Source organism: Phyllostomus discolor, chromosome 5 (assembly GCF_004126475.2).
Source record: "Phyllostomus discolor isolate MPI-MPIP mPhyDis1 chromosome 5, mPhyDis1.pri.v3, whole genome shotgun sequence".
NCBI lineage: Eukaryota > Metazoa > Chordata > Mammalia > Chiroptera > Phyllostomidae > Phyllostomus > Phyllostomus discolor.
This window is the reverse complement of record NC_040907.2, coordinates 161,682,904-161,696,965: the sequence shown is the minus strand read 5'-3', so window position 1 is coordinate 161,696,965 and position 14,062 is coordinate 161,682,904. Positions and strand designations below refer to the sequence as shown.

Below are 14,062 nucleotides of genomic sequence, written 5' to 3'. Positions count from 1 at the left end.
CAACTTGCTCATTATGTAAGGCCTTGGTAAATCGTTCTTCTGTGGGAGTGTATGCTTTAGGAGAGAGTAAGATTAACTCTTAACATAGGGATCCAGGAGTTTGATTTTATTCATCTCGCTATCGTGCAAGGCTGTTTGAGCTTTGCCAACGTTGTTTGAAAATCCTGAATGCTGCTTTGAGTGTTCAGTGTGTTTTGCCAGCTTTTGCTATTCTTAGGTCCTCAGCTTTTGCTCTTGTTCAAAGAGCTGACCTCAGAGGGAGTACTTTGAATGGAAACCACTCTGAGAAACACATAATTATACCAACACCCAAAGAAAATGTCTCATACGTTTCTCCTTCAGCTGGAATACCCTAGTTTTAGAGATCATGTGGACATGTATCATTTTCTTGCCATTTAGTGACCACTTTTTCCTTGGTATCTTTTAGGATGAGTGTGGTTTCAGACCTACAGTCTTCAGGTCTGCAACCTTAAAATGGAAAGAAAGCCTACTGAGCCGGAAGAGGCCATTCGTGGGAAGGTGTTGTTACTCCTGTACCCCCCAGAGCTGGGTAAGAATGTTACTGCTCATCGATCAACCTGTAATAACCCTTGAAATGCATGACACAGATTTCCAACTTTGTGTGAATTTGGTATTGGGCAAATGCCAAATAGAGTTCATTCACTTTTAGAATTTTTTTATTCTTTTTTTTCTAATTTCTGTTTTTAGAATTTGGAGCTATATTTATAAACTGAATATTCCAAGTCAAGATGCTGACTCAGTCTTTCATTCATGCAGTCAGTAAATGTTGGTCCAGGAGTTGATGCTCAGTGAGATTTGGGTTTTTCAGCAGTTTTGGTATGACATCACGGGGAGAGCAGATCTTGCTTTCGGTTAACTCTTCCGAAACGTTGGTGGGAACCTTCACGTGACTTCTAGGTGTTGAACTTGAGCTCTGCGGCTTTGTCCTGTGTGAACCTCAGTTTCTGGGGTGAGTGGGGCAGGTGTCCGCTGACCCTGATAGTGAAGACTGGTCACGGAAAGCTTAGGCGAAGACTTTAAATGCAGTGTGTTTGGGTTTGTTGTTTGTATTTTGGTGAAAAAAACCCCAAAACAAAACCCACAAGCCATGCAGAATCTTCCACATTAGGGTGTCGGTGCTGACATTTGGGAAGAGGTGGTTAGACGAGAGGCTTGCTTCTGGTGGCAGGTTGCCAAGGGGATGCGCGAGCACAGGATGGTGGACTCGGATGTGGCCGTGTCCTAAAGCCGCAGGGTTACCCATGAAAAGGTGCGCCTGGATGCTAAGCTCTCTTTGAAGTGGGTCCGTTATCACGACATAGAATTTCTTCCCATAAAGGGCCTGTCATTCGTAGAGGTTGCTCGTAATGTGTGTGACTAGGTAACTGTATTGAGTGAATGCTTTACTCAGGGTTGGCTTGGCAGCAAGTAGAATTCTGAGTCTGGGATAAAGGGATTTCCTAACCTGGCAGAGATTCGTGTGGGACCCAAGCAGTTTATGTTAAATATGCCTGAGTGTGTTGATAGAAATATTTTCCTTTATTTTATTTTATTGTTGTATCCTTATCTGAGGATATGTTTATTGATTTTAGAGAGAGTGGAAGGTGGGAGGGGGAGGGAAAGAAACCGGGGGTGCGGTGAGAGAAAGGGAGACAGAGGGAGAGAGAGAAAAATCAATTGGTTGCCTCCCACACCTGCCCCACCCAGGGACTGAACCTGCAGCCTAGGTATGTGCCCTGACCAGGAATCAAACCTTTCTATGTATGAGACAATGCTCCAATGAACAGAGCCACCCGGCCAGGGCTAAATATTGTCCCTTTTAAATCACAAGTGCTTTGCTGCAAGAGCTTAAGAATTTGGGAGCATTGAAGGATCGCGGAAATTTCTAGTGTAGGAGTAAGGCCAGTTCAAGTTAATAGGCCAATAGAAATAGAGATTTAAATAGAAGATCATGTGGCTTTTCTTTTTTTTTTTTTCAGATCTGTCATCTCATCTAATTGTAATTTCGAATGCTTAAAAAACTGAAGTAATACCTTAACTCTAACGTGTTATTAAGTCAGGAGAGAGAATAGGGAATTATTTGTGGTGGTGATGGTTTGGGGCAGGGATTGGTGAGTAATACAGATAATTGATTCTTGCCTAAATATAGTACCCGAACTGTAGGTACTATAGTACCTAAATATAGGAGCCGAACTTCATCTTAAATTCTTCCATGGCATGTTTATTTAACATATTTGTTTGGCAATATTTTTACTGTAATTTTTTGATATTTGTTACCCTTTCTTTGAAATCTTATTTCCCTTTTCTCTAAGAAGATTTCATGTAGTATTTTTACATGTTTTTTTTTTAAGATTTTATTAATTTATTTAGAGAGAGGGAAAGGGAAGGAGAAAGAGAGGGAGAGAAACATCAGCGTGTGGTGGTCCCTCATGTGTCCCCAACTGGGGATCTGGCCCGAAACCCAGGCATGTGCCCTGACTGGGGATCGAACCGGCAACCTTTTGGTGCACAGGCCCACGCTCAGTCCACTGAGCCACACCAGCCAGGGCTATTTTTACAGCTTTTGTTGATAATACATTATCTCAGCATTTATTTGTGCCAAGTTTACCTTTTGTTCACATTATGTTACAGGCTTTTTCTTTTCAGCAGGTATTGCTGGATTATCTTTTAAGGTTACCTGTAAAGAGAATGACCTTTAACCACATGTTATCTCACTAAGTGGAACCCTTGTTTTAAAGGAATAGCAAGACCATGCTCTTTGGAGCAAGATCCAGGATTGAATCTTAAACTCATGTCAGCCTCAGTTTTCCTGTTTCTAAAATGGGGATAATAATTCTTATGTATCAGGACTATTGGGAGGTTTAATTATCTAATTATAAGTGCATGTCCCTTCTTTTTGTTAGTAATGCAACTTTATTTGCAGAACAATCACACTTTTATTTCAGTGACAGAGCGTGCCACCAGTAGTATTGATTGTAGCCTAACGCCTAGCGTCAGTGCCACGATACAAAGTATCTCCTTGGTATATTGTGGGAACTGGCCGTGAATCCCTTCCCTTGAACTTCAAAGATTAAGTCCACATTTACCCCCGAAAGTATGCACTCACTTGGAAGTTTTCAAATAGTAGTGATTCTCCTGTTCAGTTTGGAACGTCTGGTATGTTGGTACTCACGTGAAAATAACCACTCATTTCTCTACATTGGTTTTGTTTTTTAAAAAATGTGCATGTCACTTTTAGCATAATCGTTTTCTATTTTGGCAACACTGAAATCTCCAGCATCTCTGCCAATGACTGAAGCACGCTGTAGCTCCGATTCTGTGGGGTGGGAGTGTGGGTGGGGAGTGGGGCAGGAAAGGGGGAGGCACATTTCCTTTGCAAGCTGTTAAGGGTTAATTTTGAGTTTGTGACCTTCTCTAAAGGCTAAAAGGCCCTTTTCAATAAAACATAATCTTTCGTCATCACTTTGACGCCTGAGGTCATGCTTGAATTCTGGAAGTTGGCGAGGACCGGCCATGTGGGCTCGCCAGCAGCACTCCAGTTGTGTGTTTACCTCTGTGTTTGTTTTGTCTGCCGCAGGATAAGTTTTTCAACCCCAGCATCCCGTCTCTGGGTTTGCGGAATGTTATTTATATCAACGAAACGCACACAAGGTAAAAAGAAATTTCTTACACTTCTAGTACACCTCAGAAGAAAAACTCCATTGTAACTAGTGCACTTTAAGATGAGTCTCATGTTTTTGAGAGTGAATAGAATATGAGCTTCTGACACAAGCGGCTTTATCTAAAATTTGGAAACAATATAACCACCCAAGAGACCTATTGTTATTACCACTGCTGTAGTTATATAATAAACATTTTCTGGAGAGTGCAGATATCACTAACAGCTTTCTCTAACATATTCATGTATCGATTTTGCATCCGAAGTATTCTAAATTGTGTTAAAGATCTGTCTGAGGACAGGTGTAGGTTTGAATGTCTTACGCTTTGTTACGACCAGTTTATACTTAAATAAAGGATAGCTATTTTGTGCTTAAAAAAAGTAAAGCTAATCTAGAGTTTTAGAGAATATGTTCCTCTGTTGAGCAAACGTTCTTTAAGAAATTATTAGCTTAAGACTTTTCTTAGGATTCTTACTTCCAAATTCCAGGCAAATGGGGAGAGGCTGTGAGGCCCCGGAGCGGAGAAAAGAGGCTTTGTTCCTGTGAATCTAGGCTAGGGGAGGAGACCGGAGGGTGGGGAGGTGGTGTGAGTGTCTCCGAGGCAGGGAGCAACGGCAGCCAAAACTGCTGCCAGTGCTTCTGAGCCTGAGAGTGAGTGAGCAAGCGCCTGGCATCAGTAAGCAGTAAGCTCAGGTGATGAGAAATGCTTTTGAATTCTTATGAAAAACGGGTCCAAGAAATGAAATGCTTAAATGTTGAATCTTTCTGATGTGATGGTCTGTATTTTGATGACGAGGTCACATGAGCATGACAATATCCACATGTATGTTAGTTAAGATTTTTTTTTTTAAATTCAGCCAAACTGAAGGGATGTATTTTTCCCATTTTCATGCTCCCCTGTCTTCTTTCTTCCTCCCTCCCACCTCCCCCTCTCTTAAGTTTAAAGGTGACAGGAGAGATTTTGGTTCATTGATACTTCTTTCCCTTGCTTGACATGGTTAAGACCCTAAGAAAAGAGATCTCATAGGGTCTCCTCATCATGTAAGTTCACATTTAATGTAAAAAGGCAAAGGGTCCACGTATTGCCCTCAGTTGGAGGCAGTCAAGAGAAAAAAGCTATGTTGACAAGACAAAGTGAAATTATTCAGAGTAACAAGCTGCCTGTGCAGTTGAGTTGGCTTTTTAGCTCTTCTGCGTGCTACAGGAAGCAAAGCCTGAATGTCTTTACACATATACACAGCTTTCAGTCAGTTGCAAAGGGGTCTCATAGAGAGTCTGGACTTTGTGCATTCCAGTCATAATTCTGAAACTTTTCACTGAGGAAGGAGGTTAGAGTTAAACACCGGACATACTGGGCCAAGTTTTCAGAGAATGCAGAGAAAGGCAAGGAGGAAGGAAGAGAGAACGTCGGAAAGGAAAGATGAAGGAGCATGTGAGTCATAAACAGTTCTCCCTCAGATTACTTTTCCTTGCTCCAGGGCTTTTCAGAGCTGATGCATTTATAATTGAAATCTGTTTATGTGCACATCGTTATGGTGGGAATGGTAATGAGGTGTTATATAATCAGTATGAATGGTATCAGAGCATTGCATAATGGTTTGTAGCATTCTTATTCCGGGAGGCCTGTCCCCAGCCTCCTCATCCAGATGACACAGAGTCGCTGGGAGGAGTGTGTCCCATCCCTTAGCCACGTTGAATGTGTGTGTGTGTTTTATTTTTTAAGAGCAAGAACTTTTCTGGCTTTGTGAGCCCACAATAGAACCTTAGAATTACAATGACAGCAACTACAAAATTAGCCCTGGATGGTAGGAAGAGACTTCCAAATCATCTTTTATAGCACATAGCTATAGCTATAAGATGTATTGTGCATGCATATATATATATATATATATATATAATGATATATATATATATATCATTAAATATATTCACTTCTTTTTTATGGCATTATAAAGTATGATTTTTTATTTCTTTGTTTTTGTATTTGGGTTATTATTTTGCAAAATAATGCTATTCCAGCATCGATACACAGATTCCAAGTTTAAGTTTTAGCTGAGAATACATGAAAGGCATTGGGAATGAAATTGTTTGAGCTCCTAAGGAGAATTTGCTGCATGAGAAGCCCAGTCTCGGGGGTAGACGAAACGAGGCCTTGTTTTTACTGGAGAGCAACCCCTGTATGACATAAGCAACTCATTTAAAATGTACTAAAGTACTTCTCTGTTGAATGGCTTTCACATTGTAGGCACCGAGGATGGCTTGCGAGGCGTCTTTCTTACGTGCTTTTTGTTCAAGAGCGAGATGTCCATAAAGGCATGTTTGCGACCAATGTGACAGAAAATGTGCTGAACAGCAGTCGGTAAGGGTGATAGGGGAGAGGCGGGGATGGTGATAGGGCGGGAATGAGGAAGTCATTTCCTCTGTTAACTTGGAGTGCAGAGTGTTCGACCTTTTGGTGTCTCTGGGCCACACTGGAAGAAGCAGCGTTGTTTTGGGTCACACATTAAATACATTGCGACATGTAATCACAAAAACAAATCTCATGATGTTTTAAGTGAATTTATGACTTTGGCTTGGGCCGCACTCACAGCCATCCAGGCTTGGACACCCCTGCTTCCGTGTCTCTGGGACTCTGTCTCCAGAAGCATCCGCGTTGCCAAGTTAAATATTAAGCTCCAGAGGGGAACCGAGGAAAGGCAGGACAGGTGGCTTGGGTGAGCAGTGCCCTGTGAGAACAGCAGTCTTGTTTCATGGGTGAACACATCAGTGGGTTTCTGATACATGCACAGATTTCCCGAGTTCTCTGTTACATGTTTTGTGAGATGAATGTTAAAGACATTGCATTTTCTATTTTATAGCCAAACGAGATGTGAGTTTGGTCAAACAGTTATTGAGCACCTAGGCACAAATTTTTATGCTGGAAAGTCATTGTTAGGAGTTTTCAGAGAATAAGATGTTGTCCTAGCTCTTTGAGGAGCTTGCTTACAAATTGAAGAGACTGGCCTGAGCTCCGATGGAGTGGGGATATGAATCATCCTAAAGACCAGGCGCGAGAATACGGCCAGTTGGGGGGGGTGTGCTGGAAGAAGGTTGGTCTCTATTCCACCTCATGGGTGTGGCCTGTGCTCCACATCTGCCTGGACTTGGGCAGCTGGAGGTGGGTGGATTGACAGATGCCCAGCAATGCAGGCCCTGTGTGGTGGTCGTTAAGGCCTGAACAGTGGTGGCACATGATAGGTACTCAAATATTTATTGAGTGAATGAATGACTATTTGATAGTGGAGGTGTCATAATCACGTCAATTGCTGGTGAAAACATCACTGGCCAGATTGAAATAAACGCTACCCAAAGGATAGACTTAGGGTGATCCGTGTCCTGTGGGGCTGGTCTTTTCGTGTAAAGGGATTGTGGGGCTGTGTGGAGTTTTGCTGTACAGTTGTCTAATAGTAGCAACAGCAGGAGAAAACACAATTCTTGAAACTCCTTGGATTATCACATATTCTGTTTTCTAGGTAAAAACCTTCCCATGTGTTTTATGCTACCCAGGTATTTTCACTAGAGACCAGAATGTTAGAAGTGATTCAAGGAGGCTTAACCGCATGCATTCTTCCCTGCTTCACGTGGAGGGTTTATCAAACGGGACAGAGTCTTCCCTTTGCCCTCGCTGCTACTGTTCTGTGCCGATTTCCTCCTCTTCAGCTCTGCCTTTGAAAAATCATTGGTTTGATTAGAAAACACTTGTAAATATATTTATGTCCCCCTTGTATCCCTCCTAGGGAGTTTCACATACAGTTCTAAAGGTCAGAATACAAATGACTAATTAGGTCTTCAGAAGTAAAATTAGATACTACTTTGGCAGTGGGTTTTGGATGCCTCTGAAATACAAGCCTAAATGGATTATCTTCCTTTCCTCTCTTCTGCTAGAGTGCAGCTTTGTGTCTCTCACAGAGTAACCGGAACATTGAAATTCACAGAGCATTCAAATTAAATTCCTAAATTGGTCTTCCAGAGTCCTCAGGGGTTCATTGCTTTAGGAATATGATATCTTTAATATTTAACGGGCAGGCAATGAAAAGACTTTTCAGTTGGGCTTACTCTCTCATGTTACCACGTATTAGAGAGAAGGTACATTTCATTTTGTGATTTGTAGCTATGGTTTACAAAACACTGAATACAGAATGTAGCATGCAGCCAGCTGACTTGCCTGTCTTTCCATTTTCAAATCAGGGTGCAAGATGCCATTGCCCAGGTGGCTGCTGAATTAAACCCTGACGGTTCGGCTCAGCAGCAGTCCAAAGCCATCAATAAAGTGAGAAAGAAAGCCAGAAGGATCCTGCAAGAAATGGTTGCCACTGTCTCACCAGCAATGATCAGGTACCACCAGGCAAGGCAGAAGTTTTCAACAAGAGCCGTCTGTGTTGAGCAGACAGGACTGAACCATTGGTCTTCCTTCCCCAGCCCGGGGCGCTTGGTCCCAGATGTTTTAACACATTCTGTTGTTAAACCCGACTCCTCCCTATGTTCTTACTCAGCTGCTGTGGGAGGGGGCGCTGTGGGAGGCTTTCAGGGGTCTTATCCTCTGCTGAATGATAGCAGTCGTATTACTGCTGATATTTGTGCTCTAGACTAGTTGTGAGCCGGCTTTCGCATACCCGTGTCTTAAAGGAGGGGTTTCCTGTCATTTCTGCTCACCGAAATATTCGCCAGTCTAAAATGTGCTATTAGAGTGAAATATAAGATTTTTGCCCATAATAAATGGATACTTTCATAAGTAGTGTACATGTAAAGTTGGCTGTTTGATTCCACAATTCAGTTATACACATGCATGTACACACAGAGTTGCTTGCAAGCACTACACACACACACACACGCACACTCACATTCTTCTTTCTTTTGTTTTTGTTTTTACTTTCAGGCTGACTGGATGGGTGCTGCTAAAACTGTTCAACAGCTTCTTCTGGAACATTCAGATTCACAAGGGTCAACTCGAGATGGTTAAAGCTGCAACTGAGGCAAGACATATGTGGATCTGTCATTCCATCTTCCCCACGCTTGTAGAGTGATTGTAGAATTCTTTCAGAAATGTTCTCTCGTCTACCACTGTGCATTGCAACCCACCCGGGAGCTGTGTTTGTGAGGAGGGGCAGTGGGGTAGGGGGACCTCCCAGCCGTATGCAGGATTGCTGTAGTGAGTTACCTTGCGACAATTCTGGAAATCAGGTAGAACGGTCCCTACTTTATAAATGAGGAAAGAAAGGCTCCAATAGATGAAGAAATGTTTACCAGTCATGGCTAACACGTGACTTGCCCAGGATTTCAAACTGAACCAGGCTTGAGTCTAAAACCTAAGCTGCCTCTCAGGGATACAGACTCACCCTGAACGCATCGTTACTCTTCTTCGTTGATGTTTTTTCTGTAGTGTTTTTTAGCTAGATAAATATTAAATTGAAAGAATTCAATTGAATTCTTTCATGTGGAGGCTTTCAATTGGGAAAGAATTCGTGTTATTGGGAAACATTTTTAAAGACTGAGTCACTGGTTAGCTAGTGTTTGAGTGACTAACCAAATCTGAGATTGTAAAGTGTGATTGAACTTGACCTTGGGCATTTTTCCTTCCACTAGACGAACCTGCCCCTTCTATTTCTTCCGGTCCATCGGTCCCACATTGACTACCTGCTGCTCACGTTCGTTCTCTTCTGCCACAACATCAAAGCTCCGTACATCGCCTCCGGCAACAATCTCAACATCCCCATCTTCAGGTGAGGCTGGCTTCTCTTGTCGTTGGATGTATGGGAAAGGTTATAGTCTGAACTTGTGTGTGTGTGTGTTTTGTTTTTTTAATTAAACCTTTTAAAAAAATTTTTTTTAAAGATTTTATTTATTTATTTTTTAGAGAGGGAAGTGAGGCGGGGAGAGAGAGAGAGAGAGAGAGAGAGCAGAGAGAGAGAGAGAGAAAGAAACATCAATGTGCGGTTGCTGGGGGCCATGGCCTGCAACCCAGGCATGTGGCCCGACTGGGAATCGAACCTGCGACACTTTGGTTTGCAGCCCACGCTCAATCCACTGAGCTACGCTAATTAAACCTTTTAACATATGATTGTAAAGATGTTAGGGTTTTTTTTTAATTTTCATTGTAAAAGTAATGCATGTTCATGGTGAAAAATTTGAAAAATACAAAAAAGCATGAGGACATTCACCATTAATTTTGTGTGTTATATGGGACACTTGGTGAGCTGTGAGTCTCTAAACTTTATGGGCAATATGTACCAAATCGATACGAGGCCACTGGAAAGACAAGATAGCAAGTTACTGTATCAGGCTTGGCAGTAGGGGGGTAAGAGTGGAGAGCTGGGGTGGTGCTGATGGTATAAAGGTAGCTAAGAAGAACCATACCTGATAACATCCATCTTGTCATTTCGAAGAGCTAGAAACCTGCAATGACTACAGTGTCACATGAAGCTGTGTATTGACTGGTTTAGAGGTTTTCGGGAGGATGAAGTGCATTCCATTCAGAGGAAGTAGTATGTGAAGAGGCAGAGAGACTCAACAGCGTGGTTTGCTTAGGCCACAGCGGCTGACTCAGTAGGTCTGGGATGCCGGATGCATCGGGAAGGGTGGAGGCTGGGGGAGGTGACTGCAGACTCACTGAGGACTAGCTCAGAACAGTTTCTCAGCCCAGAGTTCAGAGTGTATCCTGTACTTGAGAAGGGACACGGTCAGATTTGCATCTGTAAGCTCATTGGGGATTAGAAGGAGTGAGAACAATTCTGACTCTGTCGCAGTAGTTCGAGCAGAAGGGAATGGAGGCTTCAATTACAAGCACAGCAGTGCCATCAGACAGGTGGGTGTCGATTGGAAAAGTGTTTAGCAAGCTGAATGCACAAGAGCAAATGCTCGTCCAGATGCAGGGCTCACCAGAGAGGGACAGGGGAGTGGAGGGAGGAATACTCCCGGGTGTTCCCCACCAGGGACCTGGGTAGGCGGGACAGCTGACCGCCCACCGATGGGGAACTGGTGAGGAAGGAGTAGGTGTAGCTGGTTAGGGAAATTGCAGTTTCAAACTTCAAAGCATAAAGCATCAGTGAAATCATCTCTGTGAGTGGTGGGGAGTAAGGGGCTGAATGGAGAGAGAAACTGGAAGGGAGGTGGGCTGGCAGGTTGTGCAGGTCGGGCGCAGGTGGGGCCTCGCAGAGTGGCAGCCGTTACCTTTGCGAGCTTCAAGGTCTGATCCTCAGCCCCCCAGTCCGAGGAGCTCATTCCTAATCGCATAGCTCAGCGTTCTGAGGCTGAGCAGGCCACGGGAACCACTGACAAGAAGCCGCCCACTCGTGAGGTCAGCCGACACTCAGCCATGCCATGGGCAAGAGCGAACACGATCTTAGACCTTGCCCTCAGATGGCTCCTCATCTAACGGGGAACACAGGCAGGCAGCTGGCTGTCACCCAGCGCGTGTGACCCCCCAGGGCAGACATGCTTTCCCAGGGAGTGATGTCTGTGTCCTCCCAGTACTGAGGGGCCCACGAAGCTGAATTAGAACGTTATCAGAGAGTCGCTGGTAGGCTTAGATTTGGTGCAACATTGGGGTTCTAGGGAAGTCTTGCCCCGTAATGGTTTGCCTCCTTTGTCATCAGAATAACTCACATACTCGTTCTCTCCAGGTCCTCCACCTGTCTCTTGGCAGTACTTGCAAACACTGACAGTTTCTCGTAACCCAACGGTCCTCAGCATACAGCCCCCCCAGTCACCGTTTAGCCCGCTGTTCCTTCAGACGGGACAGACTGTGGGTGGCCAGGCCTGTTCGCCAGCACCTTCCTCTTGTCACGTGCCAGCCGGCACGCTCACAACCCACTCTTCAGCCAGGGTTACTTCTGTGGCTGGTTCGCCTCCTTCATTATGAACTTACTTTGCATAGTTTTACTCCCAAAGAGCAATATTAAGCTCTAGGACCGTCTTCCTGTTGCCTTTGTATGCTGACTGTAGAAGACCTCGAATATATGTGTACACATACTCGCATTTATAGTTATATCGACGTCCCTCTCTTTGGAAAGAATAGGAGGAGTCTCTGAGTTTGGAGAGGTCGACATAAGTACTAGAACATTTCAAGTTCATATCCAAAGTCAATCCGTGTTGCAGAAGGAGACGTGGGGCTGTGGAAAACAATGGTTTCACTCCGGTGTGTAGGCGCACGGAGCAGATTCTTGCTCCGTGTTTCGACAGACGGTTGTGCCCGGTCGCAGTGTGAGGACGCTGTCCTCCCTGCACGGAGCCGCTCTCGGAGCAGTGCTTCCTTGAGAACGTTTCTCCGAAGCGGCCTCTGTGGCAGCACGCTCACTTGGTGGCACATGTGCCACAGGCACCTTTGGGGACGTCTGACCGTCAGTGTCTTGAGACCCTGGACAGGGTTTTAAATGTAACAGAGTTTCATAGCCCACATAAACCTGTAGCGTCGAAGTTGCAGGGTGCTGCATCAGACGGGCTTCTCTGGGCTCGGGGTGGACGGGGTAGAGCCTCAGCCCGCGGAGCGACCTTCTAAAGACCGATGAATGGTGTCAATGACCGAAACGTCAACATCACGGAGAATGGAAACATGTCCGCATTCTCACCATCAGCAGCTTCAACAACGCATGTGATTTATGTTCGCGTGGCAGATGTCTTGAAGTGACTCGGGATTTGAGTGTCCCCTTTACGTTTTCTTGGTGAATACTTAACGCATCTTTGACTTTCTAGTACCTTGATCCATAAGCTCGGGGGCTTCTTCATCAGACGGCGGATGGATGAGACGCCGGACGGACGGAAGGACGTTCTGTACAGAGCTCTGCTGCACGGGGTACGTGTCCCCGCCGACTCCCCCTACAGCCGTGCGGCGGTTGTCACCGCGGGAGGAAACGGGGGCTGGACTGAGATTTTCAGTAACAGTTGTCTGAGGAACTATTTGATTGGTCATTGCTTGGGTATGGCTTTGGTGATTACTTTTTGTGATCATCAAAATATAGCATTAGAGGAGCTATCTTGTTATTATTTATGGGAGTAAACTATTTTGTCAGTAGTGAAATTGTGTGTGTGTGCTTTTTTAAGATTCAACTCTGCCGACCCTTTTCTAAGACCGGTGGTCTCGAATTCATGTTTTCCTTTCTTCTCTATCCCAGCACGTAGTTGAGCTGCTGCGACAGCAACAGTTCTTGGAGATTTTTCTGGAAGGCACACGCTCTAGGAGTGGAAAGACCTCCTGCGCGCGGGCAGGGCTTTTGTCCGTGGTGGTAGACACTGTGCGCACCAACACCATCCCCGACATCCTGGTGATACCTGTGGGGATCTCCTACGATCGCATTATCGAAGGGCACTACAATGGCGAACAGCTGGTAAGAGGACTTCCTGTCCAAAATCTTCTTTGCTTTCAAGTCCGTTGCCTTTCCCATTAATTAGGAATGTGTTTGGTGCCACCCTGTTGCAAAGCATTGTAGGAAACACGGCGTGGGTGGGTGTGGTGAGTGGCTTCCATCTCCTGTGTCAGCGGACGGTGGTGCTGCTGGGGTGCCTGCCTGCACCAGGGGAGGTGACAGGGTCCGGTGTGCCAGTGTTGTCTCTGTCGTGGGACTGGGGAGTGGAGGAACACTCGGCGCTGAGTTGCCCTCTCCAGTGGGGGGTGGGGGGGGCATTGCGGGGCTTGTTTTCCCCGGGGCTTACTCTGTGTGTGCGGATTTAAGTTAAGCCTGAAGGACTGGTGGGCTATGGTGACAAAGCGGCTATAAATTAAATTAAGAAATGGCATTAATGTTTTTGTAAACTCTTAATTGAAGTAAGTATAATAGCTTTAGAAAAATGAACGCACAAATCATAAGCACGTCCCTTGAATTTTCACAAAGTGAACACACCCATGTAACCAGCACTGAACTCACGAAAATATGATCAGGACCCTGGGGAGTCCCCTTGTGCCCCTCCCATAGCTGTCCCCCCAAGGGTCACCACTTATCTTGGCTTCTTAAGGAATAGACTAGTTCTGCCTGTTTTTGAACTCCATGGAAACGGCATTGTGCCCTGCTCGGTCTTTCTGCATCCGGTTTCCTTCGTTCAAGCCGGCGTCTATGCAGTCAGTTCATCCCTGTCGTTGCCTTTCCTTGGAGCTTGTTTATCCTCACAGCTGCACAGTGTCCCGTGCATGAGTGTACCACAGTTACCTGCGCTGCTGCGGAAAAACAGTTTGGTTTCCAGTTTGTGACTGTGATCACTCGTGTACACTTCTCTCGATGGCCACGTGTGTGCCTCCCGTTGGGCACGTCCCTCAGAGTGGAATTGCTGGGTCCTAAAGCCTGCGTGCACCCAGCTTTAGCGAATACTGCCAAACAGTCTTCCAGAATGCTTTTACCAGCTCACCATTCCTGCCGGCATTGTGCGAGGTCCAGAGG

At 45.1% G+C, this 14,062-nt stretch overlaps 1 protein-coding gene across 3 annotated transcripts in view; it reads left to right on the top strand.

Annotated features, from left to right (window-relative positions):
* The window catches only part of GPAM (glycerol-3-phosphate acyltransferase, mitochondrial), a 62,232-nt gene that overhangs the window by 31,268 nt on the left and 16,902 nt on the right, over window positions 1-14,062 (top strand). For all 3 annotated transcript variants that reach the window (XM_028513855.2, XM_028513856.2, XM_036027288.1), the window contains exons 3-10: window positions 428-550; window positions 3,578-3,651; window positions 5,905-6,018; window positions 7,887-8,033; window positions 8,575-8,671; window positions 9,282-9,418; window positions 12,387-12,486; window positions 12,806-13,018. In XM_028513855.2, coding sequence (XP_028369656.1) covers window positions 428-550; window positions 3,578-3,651; window positions 5,905-6,018; window positions 7,887-8,033; window positions 8,575-8,671; window positions 9,282-9,418; window positions 12,387-12,486; window positions 12,806-13,018 — 1,005 coding nt within the window. The remainder of the gene's footprint in view (window positions 1-427; window positions 551-3,577; window positions 3,652-5,904; window positions 6,019-7,886; window positions 8,034-8,574; window positions 8,672-9,281; window positions 9,419-12,386; window positions 12,487-12,805; window positions 13,019-14,062) is intronic.